Source organism: Geotrypetes seraphini, chromosome 15 (assembly GCF_902459505.1).
Source record: "Geotrypetes seraphini chromosome 15, aGeoSer1.1, whole genome shotgun sequence".
In the NCBI taxonomy this organism is placed as follows: domain Eukaryota; kingdom Metazoa; phylum Chordata; class Amphibia; order Gymnophiona; family Dermophiidae; genus Geotrypetes; species Geotrypetes seraphini.
In genome coordinates, this window is record NC_047098.1 from 51254382 (window position 1) to 51269700 (window position 15319).

At 43.3% G+C, this 15319-nt stretch overlaps 1 protein-coding gene across 3 annotated transcripts in view; it reads left to right on the forward strand.

Annotated features, from left to right (window-relative positions):
• VEZF1 (vascular endothelial zinc finger 1) overlaps positions 1 to 15319 on the forward strand; it is a 76049-nt gene that overhangs the window by 13753 nt on the left and 46977 nt on the right. For all 3 annotated transcript variants that reach the window (XM_033921466.1, XM_033921467.1, XM_033921468.1), the window contains one exon: positions 5127 to 5860. In XM_033921466.1, coding sequence (XP_033777357.1) covers positions 5127 to 5860 — 734 coding nt within the window. The remainder of the gene's footprint in view (positions 1 to 5126; positions 5861 to 15319) is intronic.

Below are 15319 nucleotides of genomic sequence, written 5' to 3' on the forward strand. Positions count from 1 at the left end.
ATAGATAAAAGAACTGCATTGTAATATATGGATATCTTATAGATGTATTTCACAGACCCAAAAATTTGAAGCAGATCTTTATAAAGATTATAAATCCAAAAATTGGTTTGTTAAAATTCTTATATACTGCTGCATGGTACAAATAAATGATTGATTTGAGCGGTTTACATAAATCAAAATATTAATTGCACTAAAACAACTAATTCTGAAACTAAAAAAAAAATTAACAAAACTTCCCCACAGTTTAAACCAAGGTCCAACAACTTTCAATTCCTCACCAGATATGCTTTTCTCATTTAAATTTTAATATATGGAAAAACATACCTAATGTGGAATTGCAAGTCTATAAAGGCACATTTGAGAAATATTTTGCTTTAAATGCACTATAGAATACATTACAAAAACATATTTTTATATATCACCTTTTTGATGCAGTTAAACTGGTTTTCATAGTACATTCAGGCACTTGCTTACATTTTACCTCATTTTAGTTTCTGGGTGCCTCAGACTTTTTTTTAATGGCATGGAGGAGAGTTCAGTCTAACTATTTAATATACATAGATAATATATTTCATAGTGGGTTTGCAGGTTCTTAAATAAGAATGTAATACTGTATTATCCATCAGTTAGGAATTCACAGGCATGGTTGGGCAGACTAGACAGGCCATATAGAGCCTCTTCTATCAAACTGCGCTAGCACTTTGTGACACGGTGAGCCGCGCTGAATGGCCTGCGCTGCTCCTGACACTCTTAGAGTTTCTATGAGCATCAGGAGCAGCGCAGGCCATTTAGTGCGGCTCTCTGCGCTAAATACAGTCAAACCTCGGTTTGTGAGTAACCCGGTTTGCGAGTGTTTTGCAAGACGAGCAAAACATTCTCGCAAAACGTGTCTCGCAAACCGAGTGTTGATTCGATTTGCGAGCACCCCCCGATAACCGGCATCGCTCCCCCCGCTCGAAAAGGGCACCCTCCCGCTCGAATCGGCACCTCCCCCGCGAGAACAGGAACCCCCGCCCGACCAACTTTAACTCACCCCCCCTTTGGCACCGGCACGCAGCCCACAAGTGCCGGTGCCGCTTGAAGATCTTCTTCCCAGTCTCTGCCGGCTTTGAGCATGCATCTGCGCATGCTCAAGCCCTTCTAATTCTCCCTCTCGCCGAGAATCTCGGCGAGATGGAGAATTAGAAAGGCTTGAGCATGCGCAGATGCATGCTCAAAGCTGGCAGAGACTGGGAAGAAGAAGATCGTCAAGCAGCACCGGCACTTGTGGGCTGCCTGCCGGTACCAAAGGGGGGTGAGTTAAAGTTGGGCGGGCGGGGGGTTCCTGTTCTCGCGGGGGGGGGGGGGGTGCCGATTCGAGTGGGGGGGGGCCTTTTCATGTGGGGGGGAGCGGTTCTCGTGCCGGTGCCAAATGGGGGGGGTGCCTGTTCTCACGGGGGGTGCCGGATCACACGGGGGGGGGGGAGCAGCGCCCTGGCCTCGGGGAGGGGGGGTGCCGGATCACGCGGGGGGGGGGAGCAGCGCCCTGGCCTCGGGGAGGGGGGTGGGAACGTATCAAAGCAAGTTTCCATTATTTCCTAGCGTAGTTTGATGAAAGAGGCCCGTAGTCTTTATCTGCCTTCATTATTCTATGTATCTAACTTTTTCTCTCATAATTAAAACCTCATAACATTTACATCCCTTTTTCCTCATAAAAGGATTACCTAATCTGAAACAATAAAGCATTTTTATTTCTCTCACCAGGAGGCTTATTATACAAAGCTTCTTTGGTGTGAACATTCTTCCTCTTTAACTAGAAATTCCATCATCTAGCTTTGTAAAAGTCAGCAATAATGCATCTGTATTGCTCCATAGTGTGAACTCACTTTGAACATTGTATTCAGTTCTAGTCACCGTGTCTCAAAAAAGATATACCTTAGTAGAATTAGAAAAGATTCAAAGAAGAGAGACCAAAATAAGGGGATGGGACTCCTCTCGTATGAAAAAAGACTAAAGAGGTTAGGGCTCTTTGGCTTTGAAAAGAAACAGATGGAGGGGTATGATTGAGGTCTACAAAATCATGAGTGGTATAGAACAGGAAAAAACAAATTGATTATTTTACTCTTTGAAAAGTTACAAAGACTATGGGGACAGTCAATGAAGCTACATGAAAATACCTTTAAAACAAATAGGAGTAAATATTTTTTCACTCAAAGAATAGTTAAGCTCTAAAACTTGTTGCCAGAGGATATGGTGACAGCATAGGTTTTAAAAGGATTTGAACAAGTTCCTGGAAGAAATGTTTCATAGTCTGCTATTGAGACAGACATGGGCGAAGCCACTCTTGCCCTGAGATCGGTAACATCGAAAATATAACAGCTTGCATAACAAAACTCCAATCCTGGGCCTTCTCTGTACAAATGAAGCTGAATGAGTCCAAAACAAAACTACCGTATTTTCACTCGTATACCGCGCACCCGTGTAAAACGCGCACACGGGTATAGCACGCGGAAAACTGTAATTTATGTAAATAAATTTTTATATACTGCGCACACCCATATACCGCGCATGCCGCCCCAACTCTCCTGTCGCCGCCCGACTTTCCTTTCGCCCGCCCCGACTCTCCTCTGGCCACCTCGACTCTCCTTTCGCCCGCCCCGACTCTCCTCTCCCCCTTGAAGTCCTGTCCCCACCCTGAAAGCCTGATGCCCCCCAGACGTCCGATTCATCCCCCCGCAGGACCGCTCGCACCCCCACCCCGAAGGACCACTTGCACGCACCCGCACCCCCACCCCGAAGGACCGCTTGCACGCACCCGCACCCCGAAGGACCACTCGCACCCCCACAGTAATAAAGCTGGAAGTAGTGATGGGGGACAGGTAAGAATGAGAGCATTGTGATGGAGATGAAAGGGGGGGGAGTAGTGGGCCAGAAATGGTGAATAGATGAGGGAAAAAGGGTTAAAGAATTAGAGACAGATGGGGAAGTAGATATGTAATTTATTTATTTAGAAAATTTATATTCTGTTCTATCAACAATTCTAGGCAGATTCCAACAAACATACATAATTTATAACAAATACATTAAAACAGCAATCACTTAATAAACTTCTTAACATGTAATATTCTATTTGGGTAAATAGTCTATTCACAGCATGTATAAACACAGGAGTGAGAGGTATGGCCACTTCAAAACATTTAATTTAAAAAAAAATCTAGAAAATCAGCATTGCTATACCTCCCTAAACAAAAATATTTTCAACAAAATCTTGATTGTCAACATTGCCAAGCCCTTGAAGTTGCTCAGGTAATTGGTTCCATAACTGTGGTTCCATGCATGTAGAATATAGATTTCCTATATTCCTTGCGGTGAATTTTACAAACAAATGAAACCATCAAGGATATAGGTTATGGGAGATAGGTGGGGGTGCAAGAAGGGAAGAAGAGGGTATGCAAAGGTGACCGAGGTTCAAAGTAGCACAAGGGCTAGAGCTGCCAATCCCCTTTCATTCTTGGAGATGGGGTATGTATTAGTTCCATTGAGCTTCCATTGTTCTGGGAAAAGGTGTTGGGATAGCTAGCTATGCTATCATCTTTCCTGTGGAGAGATGGATTTTCATCTTTCTTATGGTGAGAGGGGTTTTTTTTGTTGTTTTTTTTTTTAAAGAATTTGAAAGGGGGGAGAGGATTGAAAGAATAATTTTAACAACTTATATGATTTTCTAACATGCATCAGGACAAGGCAGATTATAGCAATTAAAAATAGTAATTAAAGGATATCAGTAATAAAACATCAGTAAAATTACAGCCTAGTTTAAACCAAAACATATCTGAGCCTCAGATCCATAAGCAATGAACCCCCTTTTTTCTCCTTTCTCTAACAGCCTCCCAAAGTCAGCCTTTGAAACTATTATGGAATTAACATTTCAAGTTATGAAAGAACCAGTTGTACTTTTTAGGAAATACAATAACCTTTACATTTAAATAGCCAATTCCAAAATGAAGATACAATATGTGTTACCAGGATAGGATTGAAAAGAAGGCATTGGAGAGGGTTTGCAGGAGAGATACTGGTGGGGATAAGAGGCAAAGCAGTCCCCATTCCTCCATCCTCTTCCCCCCCCAATAAAAATTAGTGAAGCTCTATTAATTATTAATAGTAAACATTCTGATTCTTTGGCTCTTGTTAGATGAAAGATTGATCATTCTTGGCACATGAATGTTTGTTGCTTCCTTCAGTAGAACACAACAAATGATTGGTGATTGTTTCAGAAAATAACATTAAAACAATGGCAATCACACAAAAGAACTTCTCATAGTAAAATTGACCCATTTGGAGAAGTTATGCCCTGGTATTAAAACATCAACCTAGGTTGTATATTTGTATAAATTGCAAGACTATGAACAGACCATGTGATTACCAGAAACACAGGCTTGGGAATGATCACACTTTAGCACATGAAGGGGCATATACGAGGGCTGATTGAAAAGTAATGAGACTGCTTCTGTTTTTCTTTCTAAAAAGTAGATGTGGCAACACTGTGCTGGTTCTTGTGAAGCTCATACATCGACACTTCTGAGCTTGCAGTTGGACTGACGATCTTTATTGTTGGGTCACAGTGAGAGGAAGAACTTTGTAAGTTTTGTCATGGTGAATGAGGAAGAAGTATCTGAGAGAGTACGCCAGAGGTGTGTGATTGAATTTTGTATTAAACTTGGAAACATTTCAAGAGTTTCATTACCGCTCTTTCCAAGTTTTATACAAAATTCAATCACACACCTCTGGCGTACTCTCTGATACTTCTTCCTCATTCACCATGACAAAACATACAAAGTTTTTCCTCTTACTGTGACACAACAATGAAGACTACGGCAGTCGAATTGCAGGTTCAGAAGTGTCAATGTATGAGCTTCACAAGAACCAGCACAGTTGCCACATCTACTTCTTGGAAAAAACTAGAGGCAGTCTCATTATTTTTCAATTAGCCCTCATATAGCTGTATATAACTTTTGTTCAAGGTATAATAATCTTTGTTTGAAAGATGTACCTAGAAGTTATCTGAGTTTTTAACACTTAATTTGGACTTAAATGTTTAAATGCTGCCTATGAGCATATTTTGTGTTTTAAGTTTGAATGTTTGGTTTTAGGCACATGAAGCTTCTCACCATCACCACCACCACCACCATCACCATCAACAGCAGGCAGCTCAGAACAGCCTTCTGCCACTCCTGGGTTCTCCTATCGAGCCCATTGACCAGAAACCCATACTGCCCATACCTATAACACAGAAACCACAGCCTCCAGCAGAGCCAATTAAGGAAATGGTTGTGGTGAAAAAGGAGAAACCCAAGACCTCTTTTGTGTGTACCTATTGCAGCAAAGCATTCAGGGACAGTTACCATTTAAGACGCCATGAGTCCTGCCACACTGGAATAAAATTAGTGTCTCGACCAAAGAAAACGCCTACCACAATGGTACCCCTTATGTCAACCCTTGCTGGGGACAACAACAGAACTTCATTGGTATCAACTATTGCGGGAATCCTATCGACTGTCACTACATCATCTTCAGCTACAAATCCTAGCAGCAGTAGTACTAGTATTATAAGCACCCCAGCCACCATGCCTGTGACACAGACCGTGAAGAAACCCAGCAAACCAGTGAAAAAGAATCATCCATGCGAGATGTGCGGGAAAGCATTCCGTGATGTCTACCATCTCAATCGGCACAAGCTGTCTCACTCAGATGAAAAGCCATTTGAATGTCATATTTGCAACCAACGTTTCAAAAGAAAGGACCGTATGACCTATCATGTGAGATCTCATGAGGGAGGCATAACCAAACCATACACCTGCAGTGTTTGTGGAAAAGGCTTCTCCAGGTAATTATAAGTAAATATTATGTATTAGGCTAGGGCTGCTGGGCTGCAACCCAATTAAGGGTTTCAGAATTTCCCCAATGAATATTCATGAGATCTATTTGCATGCACCTCCTCCATTGTATGCAAATAGATCTCATGCATATTCATTGAAGAAATTCTAAAACCCTCAACTGGGTCGTGGCCCTTGAGGACTGACATTGAGCACCCTGTATTAGGATGTTTTTTTAATAAGAAGGCAGTTCTAAGAACCTGTCCATGTCTTTTGGGGGTTTATTTTTTTGTTTTCTCTTTATCCAGAAATCATAGAAGTAATTTTTGGTGATGTTTTTATTTTGTTATGGATGTAAATATCTCTCATTTTTTTAAGTAATAAAGCATCTTCCTCATGGGCATATTGTTTGTATTGTATTTGAATGATAGGTGCCTGACACATGGTGGGGGATGCACTAAAGTCAATGATCATCACTAAACTTGTTTTCACAGCTTTAGTGACAATTGCTGATACCGACCCGATGCACACAATGGCCCATCGTGTGTTTTTCCACTCGATCGCCTATTTTCCAATCCGGCCATGCAAATTAGCTAAAACCCCATGCAAAATAGCCAAGTGATTGATGCACTAATATCGCTTGGCTATTCCCCACCCCCCCAAATAAAATGGGGTTTTAGCAATCGTAAAAAACGACTTTAGACCTGTTGGTAACTGTGCCAATAGAAACTGTGTCGCTGACAGGTCTGCCTATTTTGTTTTGTTTTTTTTCAATGGCACAGATATTTTGTGTGTGTTACACACGTAGAATATCTGTCCCATAAATATCTGTCCCACTGCTCATGACGGCCCTCCCCAATGACCCCCAACAAACACATCCCCCTTAGCCACTGTGTCTCTCCCCCGAACCCAAAACAAATGGGAGGAGAGATGCCCAATCCCTCCTGCCAAGCAGAACACCCCCACGCCATGGCTGCCCCCCCTGCGCCAGGCACCCAGGAGCCACTGCCCATCCCCCATACCCCCCAAAAATGGCAGGAGGGATGCCCACCCCCTCCTGCCACCAGACACCCGAACCTCTCCCATACTTTTTTAAAACGTTGGAAGCAAGAAACCCGCTCTCAGGCTCCTGCTTTGGGCCCACACATCTAAATGACGGGCCTTCACCTTCTCAGTTGATCATGTGTTGCATGGGGAGGGGTCAAAGGCTCTGATTTGGTTCAGATGCCTAAGGCCCCTCCCAAGGAGTGAGGCCATAGGCATCTGAATCAATCAGGCCTTAGGCACCTCCCTCTGTATCCAGGTTACTGAGGGAGGAGCCTAAAGCCCTGATTGGTCATTATGTACCAGGAAGGGAAAGGCCCGTCTTTTAGACAGGCAGGCCCGAAGCAGGAACCTGAGAGCTGGCTTCCTGCCTCCGTTTTAAAAATGTATGGGGGAGGTTTGAGTTGGGTGGGGGCATCCTGTTGAAGGAAGGAGTGGGCATTCCATCTGCCATTTCTTTTAGGTTTGGAGTGGGGGCAGTGGCTCTGGGGTGACGGGTGCTGGGGGAGGTCCATGGTGCTGGGGGTGTTCTGCATGGTAGGAGGGATTGGGCATCCCTCCTGCCATTTTTGGGGGGTTCGGAAGTGGGACGGTGGCTGTGGGGTTGCCAGGCGCGCATGGGGGGGACTTCTTTTATTTTTTATGGACAGATTGTGAGTGTGTGACATTAAAAAAAAAAAGGAGAAGCCCTAATAGCAGTGGCAGGAGGCTGTTTCCCCTGTCACTTCTGTTAGGGCTCTGCGCATGTGTAAATTGCTCACTGAGCGATTGGTTGCAAACTTGATAGCACATCGATCACTGCTGGAGAATCGGCCAACTGCAATCAAGTCGGTATCGTTAGTGCATCTAGCCCATGGTTCTGATAATGGTCAGCACAGCAGTATCCTGCTTTAATTTACTTTATAATGCTGGAACTAGCTAGTGGGGTTGTTTTTATAAACCCTAAATACTTATTTTTTCCAGGGAGTGGTACAAAAATAGAACTCGAAAAGGGAGATCTTAATAATTTTGTTCTGTTGACCCAAGTTCATCAAAAAGTGTTTCTAATAATACAGATGCTGTCAATATTAAGCTAAATTTAAAAGCAGGCTATTCTAAGGCAAGAAAGGTTCTAAAATAATATACCGGAAGTCCCCAGGTTAAGAATGTCTAACTTATGTCAGACTTATATTTACGAACTGGGGTCCTTCCTCTCCTTTCCTGTGCCAATGCGCCCCATCTTCCTCCCTTTCTATCTAAATTTGACCCTCCTCCTCCCCTCCGTGTCTTGACTCGTCCCCGTCATCCATCCCAAATTCGTGCCTCCCTCCCTCCCGCAGGTGTTTACCTCTACTGGTTAGTTGCCTCCTCCGAACCGCACTTCTCTTCGCAAAGATGCAAGCAGCACGCACGCTGACCCAAAAGCCTTCCCTCTGATGTTGGCTGCGGCTTTGCGAAGAGAAGTATGGCTGGGAGAAGCGAGCTGGCCAGAGGAGATAAACACCCACAGGAGGGAGGGAGGTGGGCACAAATTTGGTATTCAGAACAGAGATTAGGGCGATGAGGGTAGTGTTGTGATATGCAAGGGAGGAGGATGGGGCATGTTGGCAAAGGAAGGGAGAAGCAGGGTTGCATTGGGACACAGAAAGAAGTGAGGCAGCACAAACTTCAGACAAAGGATGGAAGCAAGAAAGGAGGGAGCATGAACTTAGGACACAGCATGGGAGTGCGATGCGGTTCTCGCGTGGGGTGCGATGCCGGTTTGAGCGGGGGGAGGGGGGGTGATGGAACAGTGCCGGTAGCCTCGGGGGGGGGAGAGGAGGTGGAACGAATCAAAGCGAGTTTCCCTTCCTATGGAGAAACTCGCTTTGATATACGAGCAATTTGGTTTACGAGCAAGCTTCTGGAACGAATTATGCTCGTAAACCAAGGTTCCACTGTATAAACTTCTTATCTTATTATTTAAACTACAGTACTTTATTTTGAGGACTGTTTCTTTAATGTTTGATTTTATAGACTATACTGTGCAGGATCTGAGTTGCATACAAATTCGATTTAAGAATAGTTTAAAAAATGGAACTCGTTCTTAACCTGGGGACTGCTTGCATTCAACATAAGAATATGGTGAAATTTATTGGAGATAAACGCTGTATATGTCTTTAACTGGTGTATTTTTTTGCAGGTTTTCAAATCTAAACTTTGTCAAATTTGTTATTAGATTTGTTATAATTGACAATAGACAAGTTGGTTGTTCATGATTCAGCCAACGATGTCAAGCTTATGGTTACTTGTAATTGGGTTATATCATACATGATGGAACTTGGGACATGAGAAGCATGTAATTATCTTTCTTTTTGGGAACATTGTGAAATGTGGTTTGTTCATTGGTTTTTAACTAATCGTATATTTATTATTATTCTTATCCATTTATCTGTTAGGTTAAGAGTGGGCAAACTTAAATACATAGAGGGCTGCATGAAAATCAGTATTCTCCTGGCAGGTTGCAATACTACATAATGTCAGAACTGGAAAGACACAAAGCTATATAGACCTTCTGTAATCAAATAAGTAAAAAATTAACTAAAAACAATGGAAACAAACTGCTAAAGGGGCTATTCTGAAAATTATTTGTGAAAAAAATACCATATTCTCTCTAATAATTACCCACCTCTAATAATCTCCCATTTTCCCTTCCGGGCCAGAAAACCCTTTCAGATTTTCAACTTTTGATTCCTCCAATAATCACCCATCCCCCCAAATCTCTGTTAATTGCTCTCCTCCATCTCCACTACTCCTGCATTGTAAACAGTTTATTTTGAGTTTCATGGCAATTTTAGGCATAGCTGTTAAATGCAGGACATACACACAGATTTAATGCATTAATAACATGATTTATCCCAGGACAAGCAGGCAGCATATGGCGGACACTTGAAAAGTGAATTGCAACTTTAAGTTTTAGAAAGTTTGCGATCAGCCCACACCACACATGCACGAGTGCCTTCCTGCCCGATGTAGGTCCCTCAGTTTCTGCGGAGCTAAGAAGATGCGTTACAACGGCCGTTGAAAACTTTTATGCCATCCCGCTCTCGCGTCAGTGACTTTTTAGTCATTTTTCGTTTTCTTTTCTTCTTTTGTTTCTGTTAGTTAATTCAATTTTAAAAAAAATCCTTTTTTTTATTGCTCATGGGTTTTTGACCTGGCGGGGCCTGTTGTACCACCTTGGCCTCCGATTTTGCCGAGGTGGTCTTCCCATCGATATCATGCCTGCAGATGGGATTTAAGAAGTGTGGTTGCTGCGCTTGGCCCATCTCTGTGACTGACCCATATCACTGGTGTCTCCAGTGTCTAGGGCCCGAGCACCGTCCAGAATCCTTTACTCATTGTTCATCACTTCAAAAAAGGACTTTGAAAACCCACATTCTTCAACAACAACGTTTGTTCGATATCACTATAGAGGGGGAGCCAACATTGCCACTGACCAACGTGGCGCTGTATTGATCGACACCAACAGAAACATCTCTGGTGTCGCAACCTCCAGTGGGTAAGCTGGTTAAGAAGCCTTCCGCTACCCCATCTGCGACTCAGGTCAAAATGGTATTGAGTCGAGTCATGCCGACCTCAAAAAAAGTCCTGTAAGTGCCCGGTCCTGATTTCGGGAGTGCGTTGATATCGGCCTCCTCATCACTGGACTGGTGCGCAGCACCAATGGTACCAGTTAAAAAGCCTGAAGTTCCGGTGCTCTCCCTCAAGCAAAATATTAACAATTTGCTTCGGGAGGAATTGGGTGAGCATTTTCAAATGTTAGTGTCGACTCAAATTATGGCCACGTCGACACCAGCTATCCCGGCCACGTCGACACCGACTTTCCAGGCGGTTCACTCTGAGCAACGAATGACAGATCGCACTTCACTCTTAGGCGCCACCAGTGTGTAGACCATCAACACGGGAGTCGATTGATCCATCTACAAGGCACCAGTCGTCCTCGACTCAAACATCCAGAGAGGTTACTCCGGTGCGGTACTGGAAGCACTCTCATAAGTCCAAGCATCTTGAGGCTTCGACACCGAGTCTTCCACACCATCCTCATTCCATACAGGATTCGGATTTATTCAGAGACTCGGAACGGTTCAGATTCACTGCTTTGTCTGAGCGGTCTTCTTTTTCTAAATTTCTCCGTCAGATATCTGAAGATCTTTTCATCCATCTAGAAGTGGATTCCAAGCATAGTAAGGAGTTCTGGATTATGATCAGTCTCATAAATATCTACTGAAGTTCCCGTTCCATGATATTCTACAAGAGACTTTCTATAAGAACCTCGAGACTCCTCTCCATTCTAGTGGCTCCTAAAAAACTGGACTCTTTGTATAGGGTGGTTCCTATTCCAGGTTTTGTTAAACCACAGCTCCTTCATGAATCTTTATTGGTTGAATCCACTCAAAAGAAATCATTGGGGGCTAGTGTCTATGCATCTGTACCTACTGACAGAGAAAGTAGAGCAATGGACAAGTTTGGTAAACGTCATACTCTATGTTTCTATGTTTACCAGAATGCAATGTTGGCCAACAGAGCTGGTAATTATAATTTCCATTTCTCGTTTTACCTAAAATATATGGTCAAACAGCTTGCATCTTTTCAAAAGTATATTCCATCTCGTAAGCAATCGAGATTCCAACAACTCATTGCTTCAACTTTTCATAAATATATGGTTCACACTACTTATGATACTTTTGAACTCGCATCACGAGCAGCGGCCATGTCGGTGGCCATGAGACGCCTTGCCTGGCTTTGTGTTTCTGAACTTGATGTAAATCACCAATGCTCCCTGTCCAGGAGATGAGCTTTTTGGTCCATGAATGGATATGACTACTCAAACGCTATCCGCTCATGAGACCAGATGGGACATTTTGGTTAAACCAAAGAAGAAGCCTCAGCCGCCCCATACCTTCAAGCCAGCTTTTTCATACCAGCGCAGGTTTTCAGCTAAGCCTGCTCCTTCTCAGCCTAGGAAGCAGAAGCAGCAATCACATCAGCAGCCTAAACAGGCTGCTCAACAAAAGCCCATACAGCCATTTTGACGTGTTGCTCAGGAGTATAGCCACAGTTCCCATTCTCCAACCGCTACCTCAGCCGATCAGAGGGCGACTTCAGCATTACATAAATCGTTGGAAGCTCATTACCACAGATCTCTGGGTTCTAGACATTGTTCGTCAGGGGTATGCTCTCCATTTTCATACCCTACCTCCGGATCATCCTCCAAGAGAGTCTATTTCGGACCCGATACAGTCTTCTCCTCTCATTCCAGGAGATTCAATGCCTCTTCCTTCTCAGTGCCATTGAAGAGGTTCCTTTGAATCAGCAAAGGCAGGGATTCTACTCCTGGTATTTTTTAATCCCAAAAAAGACTGGAGATATATGACCCATTCTGGATCTCAGAGATCTCAACAAATTTCTAGTCAGAGAAATTCCGGATGCTCTCCCTTACCCTTCTTTATCCACTTCTGGATCAGAACGACTGGCTATGCTCTCTAGATCTCAAAGAAACCTACATTCATAGTGTTCTTCCCAGCGTGTTTTAGCCGGGCGCTCTGCCTGGCTAATTTAAGTGAGCGCCCGGCTGTCATCTCGGCATTGTATCTCTGCTCGGACTGATTGCAGCGGCATCGACCTGTGCACTTGTCAATGTGAGCCTCGCTGCTTTATCCCGAGCAGAGAGTAAGTGTGGCTGTACTGGGAAGTATGGAAGGGAAGAGGAGGGGGTACTTCAACTACTTCCAACTTTGTGGGATTTCCGCAAACCTTTTCAGCATACTTCTCTACTTCCAACTTGTCGTTGAGATCGCCTGCGACACGCCCCACTGCTTTTCTTGTTCGGTGACCTGTCGACCTTTGACGTTAGTTCCTGTTTACGGCAGCCTCAGTGGGAGAGAAATTGTGGCATGAGTGAAAGGCTGCCATAGAAGGAAAGTTGCGGGATTGGTGTTGAATAACCTCAAATATGAGTTTGATGGAGGAGGGAAGGTTGAGGGAAAGGTGCCGGATCGAGGCAAGGGGGAGACATGCTAGTAGCTAAATGAGGAGAGAGGAAGAGATGGCAGGGTTCCCGGGGAGGGGAGTCTGGTCCACGAATGAGTATGACTTGGCATCTTTGATAAAACATCTTGTATTGTTAATCTGAATTTCTCATTTGAAACAGAGAATATGAAGACCTATTTATTCAGTTTAATTCTTGGTACTGTTACCATGAATTCAAGTTGATTCTCAGTTATCCTATAATTTGGGATTTTCAGTGCTTTTGGCTTACCTTCTTGAATATTTCTATCTTTTGCTTTTTTTTTGGGAGGGGGGATTGAATTGCTCACAGCATTATAGTTTGTGTTTTTCTTAGTCTCATCTTCTGTTACTAGCTAAGGAAGGTGCCTAGCCTATTGTATATGAATTGAGAGAGTGAACTTAGTCCAATTCTGGGGCTTGCAAAAAGGACATAGTGAGAGATAATGTTACATTGTCAAAGAGAGTGAGAGAGACAGACCTGGAACAAAGGTGAGAGGACTCGAAATGTTAGCAGAAGGAAGATAGAGGGAGAAACCTGAAACAAAGGGGAGGCAGAAGAGAGGGGGCAGATGTTGAACTTATGGGTGCATAGAGGGAAGAGAGAGAAAGAGACTGCAGAGAGGTGGAAAGATTCTGGACCAAGGAGGGAATAGGAAGGAGAGAAAGAGGCAAGGAAAGACCTGGAAGAAAGAAGAACAAATACTGGACATTGTGGGGGGAGAAGAAAGGCAGAGGTCTGGACCAAAGGGGCAGGCTGGATGGGCTATTTGGTCTTTATCTGCCATCATGTTTCTATGTCATGAGGCAGATGCTGGACTAAGGGAGGTGCAGACAGAAGAGAGAGGGGGGGAGAGACACTGAGGAAGAACAGAGAGATTCAAGATCATAACAGAGGAGGGGAGAAAGGGAGATATGTTGCCAATAGGGATGGAGGAGAGAGGAAAAAAGTTGGACTCATGGAGGGACAGAGAGATGTTGGTTGGGGAAGGGAATGAAGTCCGGAGGAGAAGCGTGCAGGAAGCAGAAAGAAAGAAAAATATTGGATGCACAGTCAGAAGGAAGTGCAACCAGAGACTCATGAAATCACCAGAGAAAGGTAGGAAAAATGATTCTATTTTCAATTTAGTGATCAAAATGTGTCAGTTTGAGAATTTATATCAGCTGTCCATATTTTGCACTATATTTGTCTATTTTCTATAGTTGTTACTGAGGTGACATTGAATATTTTAAAGTCATAAGCCCGGACCTCTTTGAAAAATAAAACAAATATAAATGATAATTAACATTTTCTCTGAATACAGTGTGCTTTGTGGTTACCATTATGAATTAATAAGATTATATTGTGTGTACATGAAAAATGAATGGAAGAAATTGCATTACAATTAATACTATTATAATGGGGGTGGGGTCAGGGGCAGAGCTTGGGCTGGGATACTCGGTTGGTATTATTAGGGGGTATGTTAGGGGTTACTTGGCTTGAAGAAGTTGAGAAACACTGATCTAGGTGACTATGGAGTTCACTCAATAAGGGCCCCTTTTACAAAGCCACAGTAGTGATTCTCCCATGGCAAATGCACCAAATTCCATTCAATTCCTATAGGCTTCAATGTAATTGCTGTGGCAGAATTGCTATCTTAAAAACTAGGTTGCCTGGGATGCAAAGCATTAACTGATTCAACATGAGTTTGAAGTTGGTTGAATACCACTCTCTCAAGTATAGTAGTTTTGAAAGAAATAGAAGGTTTGATACTGGCCAGTAGTCATTCAGAATAAGAGGATCTGCATTAATTGTTTTCAAGAGTGGCTTAAATGCTACTGGAACACTGCCTAAGTGTCAAACCTTAAAAAAGAAAGTCATATTGAGCATTGGAAAATAATTCATAACAATTAACTAATAAAAATAGTGCATATTTAATTTTTCCCACCACCAAATTTCCCCATCCCACCGGCTACTTTTTCATGCCAACCGCCTGGAAAAAATTCTGGGGAGAACACTGACGCATATACCAATTCATCAGGTTTCCCACAAGTACCTTTGGTTTCAGGTGAATGGACGTCATTACCAAAACAAGGTTCTTCCTTTTGGCCTGGCATCTTCTCCCAGAGTCTTCACAAAGTGCCTGATTGTTGTGCTGCATCTCTCTGATCCCATAGTCTACAAGTCATTCCTTACCTGAACGACTGGTTGATCAAAGCTAAGTCATCTCAGCAGGTGGCTCTGGCAACATCTCAGACCATTGCCTTCCTACAAGTTTTGGGATTCAAAGTCAATTTCCCCAAATCTCATCTAATTCTGATGCAACGTCTTCAGTTCATTGGAGCTATCCTCAATACTACTCTAATGAGGGCGTTTCTCCCTCCAGAGCACCTGAACAATCTTCTCATCCTCTGTCAAC